The sequence below is a fragment of the Saccostrea echinata genome, unplaced genomic scaffold (genome assembly GCF_033153115.1).
Source record: "Saccostrea echinata isolate AGI-Se365-2 ecotype Australia unplaced genomic scaffold, CSIRO_AGI_Sech_v1 ptg000002l, whole genome shotgun sequence".
In the NCBI taxonomy this organism is placed as follows: Eukaryota; Metazoa; Mollusca; class Bivalvia; order Ostreida; family Ostreidae; genus Saccostrea; species Saccostrea echinata.
Window position 1 is genome coordinate 30,532,599 of NW_026889751.1, and position 18,187 is coordinate 30,550,785.

The 18,187-nt window shown below is 33.5% G+C and overlaps 2 protein-coding genes across 2 annotated transcripts; both read right to left on the bottom strand.

Moving 5' to 3' along the window:
* Positions 1-2,148: 2,148 nt before the first annotated feature.
* On the bottom strand, positions 2,149-3,846 carry LOC133178254 (uncharacterized). The gene has a single exon (XM_061312998.1). It carries the CDS (start codon positions 3,844-3,846, stop codon positions 2,149-2,151), a length of 1,698 nt encoding a protein of 565 aa, XP_061168982.1.
* An 11,402-nt stretch (positions 3,847-15,248) lies between these two features.
* On the bottom strand, positions 15,249-17,006 carry LOC133177279 (uncharacterized). Its single transcript, XM_061312348.1, has one exon. The coding sequence runs from the start codon at positions 16,783-16,785 to the stop codon at positions 15,298-15,300; it is 1,488 nt and encodes a 495-aa protein (XP_061168332.1). The 5' UTR covers positions 16,786-17,006; the 3' UTR covers positions 15,249-15,297.
* Positions 17,007-18,187: the final 1,181 nt, after the last annotated feature.

Sequence of the window (18,187 nt, forward strand, 5' to 3'; positions counted from 1 at the left end):
GTTCTTTACAAAAAGATTACTAGTGTTTGATCACTTTGAGGGTTGGTGATAAATATTTACCTCCCCGGACTAAATGGTATTGATCTCATATAAATTCAAGAGGCCCAAGGGCCTTAACGGTCACCTGAGTATAATGCAACGATTTCGAGGATCCATAGAATATAAAATAAACAGATAGATGAAGCTTTGTTGCCCAAAAGCAAGAGAAATAGGAAGATCAAGATCAATGAAATAGTTAGTCTAGTACTCCGTAGCATCTCCTAAAGTAAATTCTACTTGCCCCTATTTATCGCTATCACCATGCAGACTATTAACAAAACAATAGTGCTCTCACACTCTCACACTGGCCTCTCTTGGTCTTTAAAGAACATTTGATAGGATAAATTATTATTGTCTCATTTTTTATTTATCTATTATTTACAAGTCTTCATGGTCATTAAAACTATCAAAATACTTTTTGTATTTTACAATAAAAAAAACTTGCAGAATTCTCTTATTCTTTAAGCCTTTCAAATACATTATTTACAGTAAAGAAAGGTGAATGGCAAAGGGGACTTACTTCTCTCAATAGAATACAATTTAATATCGTATTCATACATATACATAATCGCTTTCAAAAATATTTTTGAAAGGTCCTAAATGGGCTTATGTAATTATTTATATCGAATTCAAATTTTTTTTAATGTACAATCCAAACAATATAATTCTACGCCAATTAATGGCCATTACCAACATTCATGAATATTTGCCCTTTTTCCATTTTTCTGTAAATAACGCATTTTTAGATAATTTTCATACTTAAATACACAAAACAATGCATAACTAAATCATATATGCATACATACATACAAACAAACATAGTTAAATACACTTTTTCTTGCATTTGCGATAATTCTGACGTCACAGTAGCCATATCAGCATGTATCTGAGGGACTGATACGGATTTAAATTAAACCCACCTCTTGTAGACTGAACTTAAAAGAAGAGTACTTTTAATATTAAAACTATTTTTTGCTTACATTTTCTTAATTTTAAGTTACTGTTCTTTGATATGATAAAGTAGTTAGCGATTATTCAGTATTAGTATTAGCTTATGAAGATGTGTGCTGTAATTACTACGAAGTATGTAATAAACATAATACAACATACCCTTTTCCATATTGCATCATGTATCAGCCCTCGACCAATATCAGCCCTCTATTATATTACATTATTATTATCTATTATTATTCTCTATATATTCAAACATGTACCCTTTATGACGCCAAAATATCACAATATAAACTTAAAAAATTCACTGCACACTGTACTCGGCACTTAATTAGCAATAAGGGATATCTTGTGCATACACCTACTTCGAAATAGGACTTCAAATTCCATTCTCATACTTATGACCACGCCCCGAAAAATATGAATCACGACGAAAGGATCAACTCCGTAATCTACAATTCTAGGCTACAGAAAGGCTTTTAACATTCCACCACAGTTAGTAATTTTTAAAAAATGCTATCATGGACTAAATCTTTAGATATTTTTAATATATAGAATATATCTTAGAAAAAGCAATTGATATGGAGGAAACATGTGTTGACGGGTTTCTTCCTATGCTATAAGCTCTACAACAAATTAGAACCCGATGGATTCCCCTTTTGTTAAAAAAATGCATATTTTCGCCACATTTGTTTTATACATATATATTTGAAAGTGTAATCAATATAGCAAAAGAAACGGTTGTCAGTCAGGTTACGTATACCATCATTGATGATTTCTAATAAACTTAAGTTAAACTGGATCCCAAAGTCATTTGTTGATTGCAAAATTATATTAACCGCTTTCACCCAACCCATAGATTTTTTTGGCATTAATCTGATTTTATTGGCCCGTAGTAATTCTGAACAGAGTTTATTTACATAAAATTAAATCTTTGTAGCAATTTCTGTGATCCTGGTTTATAAAGATACCTTTTCGTCGATAAATATTTCATCAATATTTCCTTTTTTACCACGCCATTTTTCTCTTACCCTAAATTATTTCTATGTGTCTCTTCGGAGAAAGCCGAGCGTCTGGTTGAACTTTTACATGGTAGGGCTAATGTCAGTAAAAAGTTGACGAAGAAATGCTCAAGAATAATGCGGCCTGATATTGATTTCACTGCAGGTATTTGATTTTCTTCACACGCGAATCAAACATTGAACGCTGGGCAACAAACAGATTGTCATTGGTATCTGTACATAGTCCCCAGGGTTCACTCAGTTCACAGTCTATGAAACAGAGGAACTGTCCATCCTGGTCTATGATGTGGACACAATCATTGAACGGATCAGCTGTAAGAATGTGACACAGACTGTCCGTGGTGATTCCTCGTGGACTGAATGGTTTGTTCTTTGGAGCAGGAGTATGTCCTTTGTACCTAAATTTCAATTTCCCGGCCTGATTGACCACTACTACTGATTTAGCTCCATTGTCAGACACACAGATATCCAGGTTCCTGTTCTCAGTTATCATATGTCTGTAAAGAAAACCAGATGAAAAGAGAGATTTACCAATATCATCGAACTGAATGGTTTGTTTCTCTGTGGAGCCAGAGTAACGGACAACTTTTGATTTTCTGAAATCATCACTGTCCATGATAACCAGGAGGTCACTAGAGAAGGTACTGCAGACATTGCGTGGTTTCCATTTCTGTAGCTTGATCACCTCTTCTATTTCTTCATTCTTTACAATGTTAACGCTTCTACCATCATAATCAGTATAAACTAGATCTCCATTCTTGGTCACTGCTATGCCTCCAGGCATACGATCTGACTTGGTTCTAAATGCCTTGAGTTCTGATCCCTGATTGATGCTATATAGTCTCATAATACTGCCATTCTCCTTTGTCCAGATTTCTTCATCATTCAGACAGACAACACCGGAAAGGTAAATTTGCCGAGTGCGAATGGTGGTTACAGTCTCAGGTTCATCAAGCAGTTGTTTGACTGGAGTAGAAGATCCTACTTCTAGTGATTTCTGTGTTGTCTTCATGCTGTAGCCATGTTCTTCTGATATTAAAGAACTTGGTGATAAGGCTCCAAAAATTTTTCGTAATTCTTCTTCCTCATCTATTCTTCCAGGTATGAATTCTGGTAAAGATGGCACAAGTTTTCTTGGAAGCTTTGTGTACCTGTCTACGTTGACTTTGGCACTAAACACTTTTGATATGTCTTTAGAGTTTATAGTCATATCATTTGAATCAATTTCATCCTTGATGTCAGACACTTTCTTGTTTATTTCATCCAGATGTTTCTGTAGAACTCGTAACTGTGCGTTTTTTATCTCATCGTCTTCAGCTTTAAGTTTTTTGAGAAGTTTGTCAATTTCTCTGTGCCATACTTCTCCATGACTTGTTATGTCTGTTGAGAGATCCTCATGCTCCTTTTCTAACTGACTCATTCTGTTTTGTACATCAGAGGCAATGTCCTGGTAGGTTGGATAAATTGTCTCCTTTAATTTAGTTTGTTCTTCAATAATCTTTCTCTTTTTATCATCTAGAACTTGCAAAATTTTCAATAAATCATGACCAATATGTTGATCAGATGCCACACAAGTGTTGCAAACAGGAATGTCACATTGATTACAGTACGTTTCACATTGTTTATAACCATGAAGTATACATCCAGGATAGAGGGAAGATTTCCTGGACTGAAATTTAACAAATACGTGTTTTTTGGATTCATCAGAGATTGTGTGAGTTCCAACACAAGTCGTACACAGATTGACAAGACATGAGTCACACCGTATCTTTGCATCAGCGGTCTCACACATGTTACATTTCATCACGTCCTGGGCACTGATACGGGGCTCCATAATTAAATGTTATGTCTAGAATAAATAGAAATTCAACATTAATTTGTTGTGAATGCTGAATAAATTAAGATAAAGGTTAACAAGAATATAACATGCATTTTTTTTTCAAGATAAAATATTACAGTTAATTAAATACTATTTTCATTAATTATTATATTCTTTAATTCCCATATTTAGCTAAATATAGTCTTGTCAGAGACTTTTGGTTCTAAAATTATTTACAGACATAAAAATTATCTGAAAAAACTTAACAGATTTTGTTTTGTTAAATTTTCCCTACTGGTTACCATAGCTTAGTGGTATGGCGCCCGCTTAGTGATCGCGAGGCCTGGGTTCGATTCTCGTTCGAAGCACTGCGTCATGCTTAAGACAGCATCCTAGATAGTGAATGTTTCTTTGCTAAGCGCCGGGCATTAGAAGTGAAAGTCACGGGACTTTCGAATGATACTTTCAAAACCCGAGGTCCCACGTCGAGTTAGGTATGAGCACGATAAAAAAAAACCTTACTTCTCGATGACCCTGAGTGCTTAGTAAAGATCTAGATTTGAAGCCCTTCCCCGGTATATGATGACGTTTCTATATGAGTAAAAGATTCTAACAAAAAACGTAAAACAAAGCTTAAAATGATAATAATTATATTTTTCCAGATTAAAAATCAAAATTTATCCGAGAAAATTAGCACAAATATCAAAGACTTTATTGAAAAAAATGACTGAATGTCAATTAAGGTAGTATGGGATACCTCCACGTTATGACGTATTTCCGTTTGAAGTATTGTTTTGATTTGCATGAGTGCTTATTACCGGGTCAAAATTTGTAGATACACCGTTGAAAAGAACACTCTGAAGCCTATTTCAATGCAAGTTCTCACAAGTCGGCATTTTAAGTAAAAACAGACAAAAAAAATCGCAAGTATATAAATTTACTTATAATTGTACAACGGACATTTAAAAAGGCAAACCCCTGTAAAAGGTAGTTTCAACATTGCTGCTTTTGAACACTTTTAAACAGAAGCTGTATTTCAATTGTTTGAGTAACTGTACAGCACCTTGTGTGCGGTGAGGCATGGATAAGTGCGATTACTTCACATTGTGCTGAATTATCACCAATCAATTATCACGTTAACCAGAGCTGGACTTTTTTGTTATTTAATTCAAGAAGTAACTGTTTGGTCACAAATCAGCTAGCTGTTGTATATAGTCCCAAAACGTTCAGATGAATGTAATTGCTCTGAACAAGACACGTCCTGGAAAGCGATTGTCCATGCATTCATTGTTTTCAAAACCGCTCAAAGTTGAAAACTACAAATTGCGATTTTTTTATGGTTGGGAAAAAATGCTCATCATTTCTAAAATAGCACCCAGGTTTTTTCAACCCTTGGAAAATAAAGAAGGATAACTCTTCCGCTCGGATCTTTTAATTCAAAAAATTTTAAATGCATTTTATATTTTCCATTTATATATATATTTTCAATTTGTTTATTTCACTTTGCTAACATATTAAGATACATTCTTATTGTAGACTTTCATGAAATGTTATCCGTCTGTTTTCACGAAATAAAGTTTTCCCAGTTTTTTACGCTTATTTTTGTTGAAAATTAAAAAAATACTAAGACATATTTCTTGTCATTTTTGTTTTTATAAACACTTTATATTAGCAAACACCTGCCTATAATATTAAGCTTATGAAAAAAGAATTATGCAAAAAAAAATCGTTTTTGTATTTCTCATTAAAATAATAAAAAAATTATTAAAATTACACTTTCATATACTGAAAGGTGGGGGTATTTCAAATCCTTCTAATTTGGGTACATAAATATGTAGGAGAAGTTTCGTTTGGTATCCCATACCACCTTAATGTACAATGAATTTAATCATATGTATGCAGTACGAGGTACGGAAAGTATTCCATTGAAAGACTTGGAACTTAAAAACAAGAAATGCTTACACGAAAAGGTTAATTTTTCATTTTTTAAAGAATATATATATATATATATATATATATATATATATATATATATATATATATATATATATATATATATATATATATATATATATATATATATATATATATTGGTTGAATTTTTTTAAAAGATAGAAAAAATAACGACTGTAATTATGTAATTATAACGACTTGAAATTATTTTACCTGACTCTTTGGTGGCGAAATCTGGAGAGCTTCTAGTCGATAAACCCATAAACCCAAACACAGACTGTCGCTATGAACACCAATCGCATGAATAGCTGATATTGATCTGTTTTTTCTACCTGTCAAGCGTTTTATTCTTCTTTGTTTGAAAGGTTGTTATTTTAAAAAATATCTGCGTTCTTCACTCTCTTTGTTCCGTTGTTCGAATTTGCATATGCGTATATACAAAGCTGTCAGCACGACAGAGTGCCAAGACGTTACATTTCATGAATACTATTTTGAAACCTACGGGAATTTTTGTTAAAATGAAATATGATTTTCATTGAGATATTCCAGCATAGATACTGACTGAAAAATACCACCTGGTGTTTTAAGAACATTGTTCTTAACTTATACTAATTATTACTGATAATGCTTTTCAAAAAATCTCAATATTAATAAAGATTAAAGATGTAGCATTTTGGTCCCTAGCTAAAGACTTAAATTATGTAACATGCGATCAAGGTATCACTAGCTGTAGTAAGAGATCTTTTAAATCGACAAATTTTTCTCTGACGTAGAACAAAAAACTGATCGCTAAAGACTTAATAAAGAATTAAAAATTCAGTCCCTATGGACCCCTTATGCGATGGGTCAGCCCCTTTTCTTGATGTCATATAAATAGCCCTTTCGATTCTAAAGACATTTTGTCCAACAACCTTGTTAAAACTTTTCTTCCCGTTTTTGAGATATGGAGAATAAAAATATTTATGGCTTGCATATTGTTTAAAACATGATTTAAAACACCTTCTGTTAAGTATTGCATATGTTCTTCTTCGTTTCACCCATCCAAAAATAAAATATATTTAATTTGAGTACCTTAGAGAGTAAACAACAGAACACAGATATAGAATGTGTTGAGTACCTATAATCCAGTTCGACAACAAATGTTTAGAATATATTAACCTGCAAAAGAAATTAAAGATATCATAATCCAAGATTCAAAGTAAAAGCAAGTTTTATTGAATAAGCTACAGTGTATCTAAAACGTATCCGTCGTTTAGGTTTTCCAAACGCTATCTGACATGAACTTGAAATAGTCTGACTAAATAATATAAAATCCTGCTGCAGTTGCTTCCTTACATCTCTTTATTCTTTAAAATCAACACCAACAGTTTTACATAAATTGTAAATATTGTCCTTTTAAGAAAAGATAACCAGTCTAAAAAAACTCATTTGACATTTGACCTAAAAAAAAAGAATCAAGACCAGCATATGTATGCATATGTGTTTTTCAAACTGGACAAAACTTATTACTTGTTCTCGCTATCACCATAATATTACCTTGTTAAATTATACCTTGTCTGACAATATACGTTTTTTTCTTTTTTCAACTCTAATTTCACCTGACATTCCTGAAACTTTCTGAAACTGAATGTCACACATCCTAATGTAAACAAGTTCATCATACCTTATGAAACAAGCATAATCTAAAAATAACATGCATATGAATCTTGATTTATAGAAAATTTCTAGTTGTGGAAAATTATCCAAGATTTTATTCAAAATGTCAGATGTAATGGGTTTCTTTTTTACTAAAATTTTGATAACAAGCTCTGCCCTCCTTTGTTTTGGGAATATTTAGAATCGAAACATTCAGGAAAGATCCAAAGCGGTACAATAAATGACATCCCCTAGTATATACTTGCTCTCATAAAGCATATTTTCGAACTTTTAACTTACTCTATTTACATAAAACAAGAAAACTTTTGTGTTCATAATGAAAAACACATACCTTTCCTTTCGAACACGTGTTACAAAATTAACATTTAAAGTTTAATTTCGCTAAACATTAACGAAAAAAATATTATAAAACTTAAAGTGAGGTATTTTATTTTATTATACCTTCATATTAAATACTAAAATCTGATTGGTTTAGACGCATTTAGCAATCCGTAATATTACCCTCAGCGTTAGCAACATACCCGACAACGGGTAACACAACGAAATTGTTACATGCGTTCCACTTATGCGCGTACGGTTCACAGTAGAATTCTCAAAACCTCAGTTGTGCGTTTGAAAGAAGCCTTATAAACTTGACGTCAATAAAAGCTTGCGTCCGATGTAGCTTACTTGAAAACAACAAACGACAGACGAAATATGCCTGCGAAAACAGAAATAACGAAACTTTAGATGATAAAGGACCCTGAGCGTCAAACAAATAATAAAGAAGTCGGTAAATCTTTTTCGAAGCTTTCTTATTGAGAAAAATAGTTTTCAAACTCCTCGATAATTCTGTTTTTCTCAATAAGAAAGATTAGAAAAAAAATTACCAACCTCTTGTTTGTTTGTTTGATACTCAAAGAGTCCTTTATCATCCAAAGTTTTGTTATTTCTGCACTTGCAAGCATTTTTCGTCTGTCGTTTGTTGTTTTCAATTAAGCCAAATCGGGTGACGTCAACAATAATTCGAGGCACTTTTAAGTGTTAGAGCTTACATGTTAATGTGACATGTGCCATTTTCGTTGTGTTACCCGTTGTCAAGTGTGTTGCTAACGCCGAGGGTAACATTACGGATTGCTAAATGCGTCAACACCAATCAGATTTTAGTACAAGTATTGAACATGAAAGTATAATAATTATATATAATACATATCACTCTCATAACTCCGGTTACTAGATAGGCTGGTTTAAGAAGTCAATAAAAAGCGGCGAATGTGAAAACATATATAAAAAATCAAATACGTTACATATATATATATAAAAAAAAAATACGTTACATATATATTTAGCAATACCTTTGGTTATCTTGTGTTTCATTATTGTGGGTCTGTATTCGGAATAAGTTATTTCATAGGAAACTGTCATAAGGAATATCAACCCATTGAGTTCTAGTTTCTATAAATCTATCACACATTAGTCATAGTGATCAGAGGGAGTCTGTGCCAGTCTGGGATGTCGATGTAAAGCACAGGTGGTGGAGTTCCATTTATACCTTTGGAATTGTCTGTTTTGTAGACAAATGTTTGAGGTCTCTGAGTTGACTATATAAAACATTTTAATCTTTGAAATTTGTATGGTAAATTTTCTACAAAATAAAAATATGTTAATCAAATCCTTAGGCATATCAGAATATACTTCAAATGTTTTCTAAATCATGGTGATGACATTGGACACACAGGGGTCAATGAAATTATCATCTAAACAAATCCAACTCTTTACTTTTCAGTGCAAATATTCGATGCTTATTCAATTTGTCTAACCTTGCAATTGCTTACATTTGCATTAATAACCTTGAACCAGTAGAATATTGAATCTAAGATCATCGGGATCACTCTTGTTACATTATTGCTATCTTTTTGTCATTGTGCAATTCTCAATACTTAAATTTTGAAACATTTTCGACCTCTTTTCCTGATTTTTGAACTTTTGGACACATCAGCAAAGTTTGATATTGAATGTTTATGGAAAATGGGGATGAATAATTCACATTATTTGGCAAATGTCCGTAAGAAAACGAATGATAAAAATTATACTGCATTAAATGTTTTCTTCAATATCATATTTCTAACAGGAAAATTGTTTGCATGGTTATTATGACAAAAAAATGTTCAAATCCTAAAATTCGTAACCCATGCAGTTAAGGGTTATATTGCTACGCGTGTTTACATTTGGATATGCATTAGCAGTTATCTCTCCGAGATCTTATTTTTTTACTCTTGTAAACAAAATAAAGGATCATTTATCAGAATTGTACAGAAAAGGGCTTATTTAGTGTCTAAGCTGCAGGAATCGTGTACATAATTCATTTATAGTTTGATTCGAATATCCAGCCAAGCAGACGTTTTGATCGGCTTTCCACAACAGGATAGATTTTATGATAGCAAAGTTTCGAAAAATATTATGCTATAACGATTGTTTCATCGATTGTATTTTGTTAAACTCATATAGTCAACATAACGTCAACATATGCCGGTGAGTGCTTCAAATTTAGACCTTTACTCGGAAGGGAAAACTCTTAATCAAGGAAACCAAACAGAAGACGAAGTCTTGGAAAAGGGTGGAAATGGTGAATAAACTTAAATAATTACTAGAAGCCACAAGACAGAATGGGCGTCTGTTGATGATGTTGGACTCCAGTACTAAGAAGAATACAATGGTACTGCAAAACTTATAGCTGACTTACTTATAGCTGAGTTGAAGAGGGCAAAACTGAGGGAGGAGGAGAGTTGTTAAAAGACTACCCTTTCCCAGGTGATCATGCTAATAAACTTAAAAGGACCCACATTTATCTTCGGTCACCTTAAAAGGACCCATATTTATCTTAGGTCACCAACCACCTCTTTTATCAAAGGAGATCAACTTGAATTTGCATTCATAAAGATGGGTATTTATGCCATATTGTCTACATATAAATTATATATTTACTTTAAGGCATTGTTAGGAGTTTATGTATAATTTGGAAATATTTTTAACTGCTTTGGTGTAAATTCACATTCAGAGTTATTACTCACACTCTGTTTTGAGTGGAGTGAGGCTGGAAATGCTAATCAAATCAAATGTCTAATGTTGAACAGCTTTAAAAAGTGTATAAGCAACTTTTGATTTACGATAAGTTAACAGTAACAATAATGTAAATTGTTTGATGTAAGGTTTAGTGCAAATTTACAAATTTTATAAAAGATTATACCATCTATTATAGTCGCCCGCGTGGTGCAGTAGTTAGAGCCTTTGCTTTAGAGTCGCGGAGTAAGGAGGTGATCCTTACGTCGCGGATTCGAATTCCACTGTGGGACGTGAAGACCGGTCCTTCGGATGAGACCGTATAAACCGAGGTCCCGTGTCGCAGTAGGTGCTGGCATGTAAAAGATCCCTCACTGCTCTGGCCCTGAGTGTGGAGTATAGGATCGTATTTAAGGAAACATTTCCTACAGTTCTGTCAACATAACTTTTTTTTTTTAAATTTCACTTAAGGTAATTTCTAGAATGTATCCATATTTTTCATTATATTTCTAAGACATTCCTTGAAATGAAATATATGGAGATAACGAACAGTAATCAGGCTCAAAAGTTCATTTAAACAATACAAATCTGGAGCAGAGCAAACACGGACCTCTAGAACATCAGAGGTGGGATCAGGTGCCATGGAGGAGTGAGTATCCCCTGCCGACCGGTCACACCCGCCGTGTGCTCCTTGTCATGATCGGGAAATAACGGAAAAATCCGTAGACAATTCAGTGTGTAAATAATGGCCTAACAATTAGTATGAATCAGTCAGCATTTGACTTAATGATAGACTGTATTTGCTGAAAATGTTTTTGTATCGACCATAGTCCAAGATTACGAAATGATGACTTTAAACGAGACTGTTGAAATTCTTGTTTCATCAACTTATTTGTCAAAAACTTACCTCGTTTTAGAAATTGTTCATATGTAGAGCATGCTCTTTCGTATCCAATCATCTGAGAGATATAACCCCGTATGCAGGTGATAATGGTATATTGCTGCATAAGTAAGGGAATTTGACCATTGAAAAGTTAAGGTCATCACGTTTATCATAAAGTTTTGCTGTTAGATTACCATTAAAGTCTTTTTCTAGTAAAATATGCAAATATGAAACAGATGTGGCAGACTCTGTGGTATCTTTTATTTCGAAGCTCACTGGGATATATCGTGTCGACATAAGACTGGAAATAACTATTGTTAATTGATAATACGTCTTCGATATACCTAAATGTCGAGTTGAAGGCCACAGCAAGTGTTTTCTTCTTCTGATGTTAAGATTTTGAATAAATTCTGCTTCATATGAATACAAATTAGATCTGCTAATAATGGGGCTCAATTGGAACCCATGGAAATTCCAACAGATTGTTGGAAGACCTGGTCTCCAAAAACCACATAGATACTGTCAATCAGAAACTCAAGTATCTTTTTAACATCAACTTCAGAGTACTATTGTGTACAATCAGAATATCTAAAAAAAAAAATAATTTTGCAAATGGTGAACAGCTAATGTTGATGAAAATCTGCCTTTCATATATACAAGTAATTGATTTATTCGCTTACAATTACAGTATTTTTGTAAAGTTTAGGTATTTTCATGGATCACCAGCCCTCCCCCCCCCCCCCCCACAATATAATATATATATTTTAAAATACTTTTTCCTAGGGCCCGGATATCTATGAATCCAAATTCATATTGTGAATTAAGGAATTTGTAAGGAGAGTTAATTCATATACATGGAAATCAACACCAATATTATTCGACATCTTAACATGCTTGTGAATAAATCTTAAGTTTTTCTTTAAAACATTCTCTTTATTTCTGCATTAATTCGAATACAAGTACTGTAGAAGTACTTTTTCTGCGCGGTATTTACGCTATGTACGCGGTCATAATTTTTACGCGGAAATTTGTCTTGGCATACTTAATTAAGCACATTTAAATGGTAATTTGAGAAATCTGTAATTTTCTACCCGCGGATTGAACAGAAATTGCGATTCCCCGGAATTATGACCCCGTGGGAAAAAATATGTTTACAGTGTATACAAATCCATCAATGGAGATTTCTGTTTTGTGAAATTAAAAAATTAATTATAATTCTACAAAATATTACAGATTAATTTCTAAGGGTATATGTATGTGGTACTGTTTTGTTTCGCTTTAAATAAATGCCATGTATATGTACTCTGAAACCCTGAAGCTATTTCAGTCAATAAATCCAATGAACCATTTTGAAAAATTATAAATCCATAGGACCATATCTCATAATATAACGTCAGATTTAAAGTCTAGTTCGATGCAATTTTACAGTCAAATTTAAATGAAGTTGGATATGTATATCTACAGAAGACTTAAACTGATTACATGTAAATGAACATTATGTTAAGTACTTATAGTAGGCCTTTCAACTGCCGCTAGGGTTCGATGAAAAGAACAATAACCCGTTACCGGAACTTGTTTACAGCGGGTCCAAGGAAGCTAACTGTTTTTAAGCATGTCAAGTTTTAGCATTTCCAAAGTGTTCCTTCACTGTCAGCGGAATCTAGTGGTTTTAAAATTTAGCTCAAATGTTAAACTTATTTATCATGTAGTTACCGACACTGTACAATAATATATAAGTGTAATTTTTATATAATAAAAATAGAAAGTGAAATCCATCCCCCTTCTTAATTTTGACCTGATTAAATTTTTATACTTGATGGTTCTTCTTCGTGCTGATTGAAAAGAATAAGATAATTTATTGTTGCATAATTGTAGAAATATATATCCTTATAGATGAAGCACAACAATGCACACACAAAAACATGGCATTATATTTTCTTCTTCATAACAACTGTCGGAGAGAGTTAAAAATCTTGAATATAGTCCATTCCCCATTCATTGATCCCGTTATTCCAGGTATAGAGTGAAGACATTCTCCTTGTTTTGGTCAACCCTTTTGTGTACCAAAGAATATAAGGAACTCTTTTGTGAACATAACAATACCAATTGAAGCAGCCTATATGTCATTCCTATAAACGATAAATAAAAAATCGGCACTTTGTTTGTCGTTTTTTACACTTGAGTTACCTGTCCTTGAAACACAACATCTTACAAATCAAATATTAATAATTAATTTTTTTATGATTTAATTAAAGGTATGTATAGTTTATAATCTTCTTTTGAGAATTTCATGTAACTACAAATCTATCTGTCAACTGTTTTTTACCATATGTGCAACTTGAAAAATTAGTTGAAAGGCCTACATTTGTATACCTGTGATGTGTTTTCTATAATATATGATACCGAGTTTGAACAAATCTAGAATGTCTTGTTGTGCACACCTTTGGTCTGTGTATTGAACACACCTGTAGTTAATTTTCTTTTAAAAAAAACTCTCCGTCCAAAAGATTGTATATTGGATTGTAAATGGTCTAATGATCGTCGGAGATTACTAGTAAAGACTAAGAAATGACGAATGAACCGCTAACCCTATATGGCTGACAGAACGGAATCCGGCAAACACCGCGTGTTTTACTGCGGAGATTTTAATCTCAATATTGTTTGCTTTGCAATTTTTTCATGCAAAGTGTACAGAAATGGGATATCTTATTTAAACAGTTTAAAATTTAATTGTTGGAATTATATAATTAGGCACATACCAATAAAATCGATTTGTCTCTTTCCTATCAAGAAATACGTTTACCAGAGGGCTTGAAGATATTTGGAAACTTTTTAAAAAAAAAAACCGAAATCTTCAGGCACTTCATATTTGAGTCTGAAGATTCTGAAGATTTATATATACTGAGAAGTAAAAAAAGCCTTTAATGTATAGGAAGTTTTTGTCTCTCGTATTCATGCTTGAGACAGTTGAATTATTATTTACTTACCTGAGTTTTTTTTTACTTTGCCAAAACTTTATTTATAATGCCATTGCAGAGAAGATTGGTTTCTAGCTTCTCTCCTCAAAAGACAGAGAACTTTTTTCCACATTGACTTGTTCACCTCAATATGTTTATAAAAGACACTCTTCCTCTTTCGGCCCCAGGACTAAATTACTTGAGTAAATTGAAAAAGTGTATTTTGTTAAAATTGCCAACATCTGCAGTAGTTGATACATGGTGGTTGTAGTGCTTGTTTGTATTAAATAAACTTTGAAACATAGTCAATATCTAGATTGGCGAGGGGTTTCTTATCATATGAAGTATCCCTGCAGACTTTTCCAAATGATCCAACTCAAAATTACCCGCCTCCTTCCAGAATCAAATCATCACCCCCTGACATAATGAAATCAATAATTGCATTTCAGAAGTTTAGAAAGGATTTGTTTTTCTGATAAACTTTATTTAAATAAAATTAGCTTTTATAGTATTTTGACAGATAAATAGAGGATATTCAATGTTTGTATTAAGATATGGAATTTATTCACGAGTGGGAAAGGGTTTTAGATATTTTCACTGGTGAATTCAACTACAAAATATCGAATTTTCTGTTTATTACATTTTCTTTATAGAAGGGAAGGGCTTTGCTCAGCTTGGACAAGTACTGTAAACAAACTTTTATTTGTAACAACTTTTATTCGTCATTTGTCAGTTTGAAATTTATCGGTGACGACTAATTTTTGCGACAGAAGAGTTGTTCTACGTGAATACATGATGACTTAAATAGCTATAAAGCCAGAAATATTCAAAAGTTTACATGTAGAGAGGTCACGAAAGTTGCATATATTTCTCGCACGAGAGTACTGAATATTAGCTATTCTGGTCAACATTTTAGGAATGCATATTCGTTTCAAGTGCATCGTTTACTCTGTCATCACAATACTAAACATAAACAGATCAGTAATCGATTTCATTGCAGATATTTGATTTTTTCACTTGTGTGTTTACATATTGACTAACAAACAGATTGTCATTTGTATCTGTAGACAGTGCTTTGGGTTGAGCCACTCCACACTGTATGTATCGGAGGAACTGTCCATCCCGGTCTATGATGTGAACACAGTCATTGTAAATATCAGCTACAAGGATGTGACATTGGCTATCAGTAGTAATTTCTACCGGATCGAATGGTTGGTTCTTTGGAGCAGGAGTATGTCCAGTGTACCTAAATCCCAGTTTCCCGGCCTGATTGACCACCACTACTGCTCTAGCTCCACTGTCAGCCACACAGATATCCAGATTTTTATTCTCAGTTATGTATTTATAAAATATACAAAAACCAAGAGAGTACAGAGGTTTGCCTTCATCATCAAACTGAATGGTTTGTTTCTCTGTTGAGCCAGAATGACGGACAACTTTTGTTTGTTTGTCATCATCACTTCGCATGACAACCAGGAGGTCACCAGAGGAGGTACTACAGATACTGTCAGATCTCCAGTTCTGTTGTAGTCTGATCACCTCCTCTTTCTCTTCATTCTTCAAAATGTTCACAGTTCTATCACTTCGACAGTAATCAGAGTAAACTAGATCTCCACTTTTTGTCACTGTTATGTCTATTGGCGTGTTTCCTGATTTGGTTGTAATTGACTTTACTAGTGATCCCTGATTGATGCTGAAGAGTTTCATGATCTCGCCTCCACTTGTCCAGATTTCTTTATCACTCACACAGGCCACATTGAAAAGCACTGCATACCCAGTGTCTATGGTTGTGACAGTCCCTGGTTCATCAAGCAGCTGTTTGACTGGAGGAGAGGATCCAGCTTCTGGTGATTTTTGTGGTTTCTTCATGCTGTAGCCATGTTTAACTGAAGTTAAAGAACTTGTTGCAAAAGTGCCAAACAATATACTGAGTTCTTCTCTTTGAATTTTTCCAGGCATGAATTTAGGTTTAGACAGCACAAATTTTTTTGGAAGTTTTTTGTATTTGTCTTCATTGAATTTAACGCTAAACAGTTTTGACAAGTCATTGGGGTCTTTAAAAACATTGACTGAATTAATTTCATCCTCCATATTGGAAATTGCCTGCTTTATTTCATCCAGATGTTTCTGTAGAGTTTGTAACTGTGTGTTTTTCATCTCATCAACTTCAGATTTAAGTTTCTTAACAAGTTTGTCAATTTCTCTGTGCCAGTCCTCTCCATGTTTTATTATGTCTGATGAGAGATCTCCATATTCCTTTTCTAACTGACTCATAGTGTTTTGTACATCAGAGGCAATATCCTGGTATGTTGGATAAACTGTTTCTTTTAATTCAATTTGTTTCTGAATTATTTTGTTCTTTTTTTCATCCAGAATTTGCAAAATTTTCAAAAATTTATGAGTTAGATGTTGATCAGATGCAATGCAGATGTTGCATACAGGAATGTCACATTGATTACAGTACATTTCACATCGTTCTTGTAGATGAGAGATGCATCCTGGGTAGAGAGGAGTGGATTTCTGACTTTGTGGTCCTTGAATTCATCGGATATTATGTGTTCTCCCACACAAGCCTTACACAGATTGACAAGACATGTATCACAGCGCACCTGTACCATAGCAGTCTCACACAGGTCACATCGCATCACGTCCTGGGCATTGGCACGGGGGTCCATTATTAAACGTTTTGCCCTATGAATATACAGAAATCCTTGTGAATATTTATCGAGAACAAGATATTAAGATTAACAAAAATATTACTGAGATGTTTTAAGTCTAAAGATTTATCTCTGATTTTTCCTATGAACAATTTTTGGTCAGTTTTTCGAAAAACTAAGTATTCATTTTTTAATAGTCCGATCCACACTTTGCAAAAGTTTCTTTCCTTTGCGGGTAAACCAAAAGGTCAAAAGGGAAAAAAAAGAAGATATTTCTCCACTTTACGCTACATATGTACCAAACATTTAGGCGTGCTCTGGTTAATCCATTGCATTTAATTTTTTTTCTTTCGATGTATGGGGCAATCAATATACATGATGCACAGATTTTTTTCCCAGTCAAATGTCAAAGTTACAAATGGACTATTGGACTTTTGCGAGAAGACTGACTTTTACACTCGACGGCTTACTTTGACATTTAAACATGTGTTATGTATGGAGGTACGGATCTGATATTAGATTAGAAAACCTTGCTTGTGGTCGTAGGTATGGTGTTAGGGGCACTTACATAATTTACTGGTATACAATCAACACAAGAAACGATGGGAGGTAGAATAACGTAACTTAAAATACCTTATTTGTAAGGGGCAGTGTTTCCTTTCAATCTTATTTTATGAAGGAATCAAATAAGGAAGAAAAAACATTCCAGAAGGAAAACTTGGCAGGAGTTGGTCAATGTGGGAAGGCAGGGGGTTTAATATAGGATGTTTCACGTTCCCCTCCATAGACAACGTAATATGTGCGTTGAAATGCTCAATTATATCTTTGCATTAACTGTTAAGCTAAATATTTATATCGTAGAAAAGCTGCCGTATATTGTCCCAGTGTAAAAGTAAGTCGTCAATTGTAAAAGTCAGCGCTTCTCGCAAAAGTCCTTTGCGAGAAGAGCTGACTTTTACAATCGACGACTTACTTTTACGCTAGGACAATATATGGAAGCTCTTTTGCGATATAAATATTGAGCTTAACGGTTAATTAAACGATAATAATGGGCCATTTCAAAGCACATTTTACGTTGTCGAGGAAGGGACCAGCAACCACCCTACCCTCAACCCCCATCCTTCCCACATTGATGAACTCTTGCTTAGTTTTCCTTCCGGAATGGTTTTTTTCTTCCTTATTTGATTCCTTCAGAAAATGAGATTGGAGGG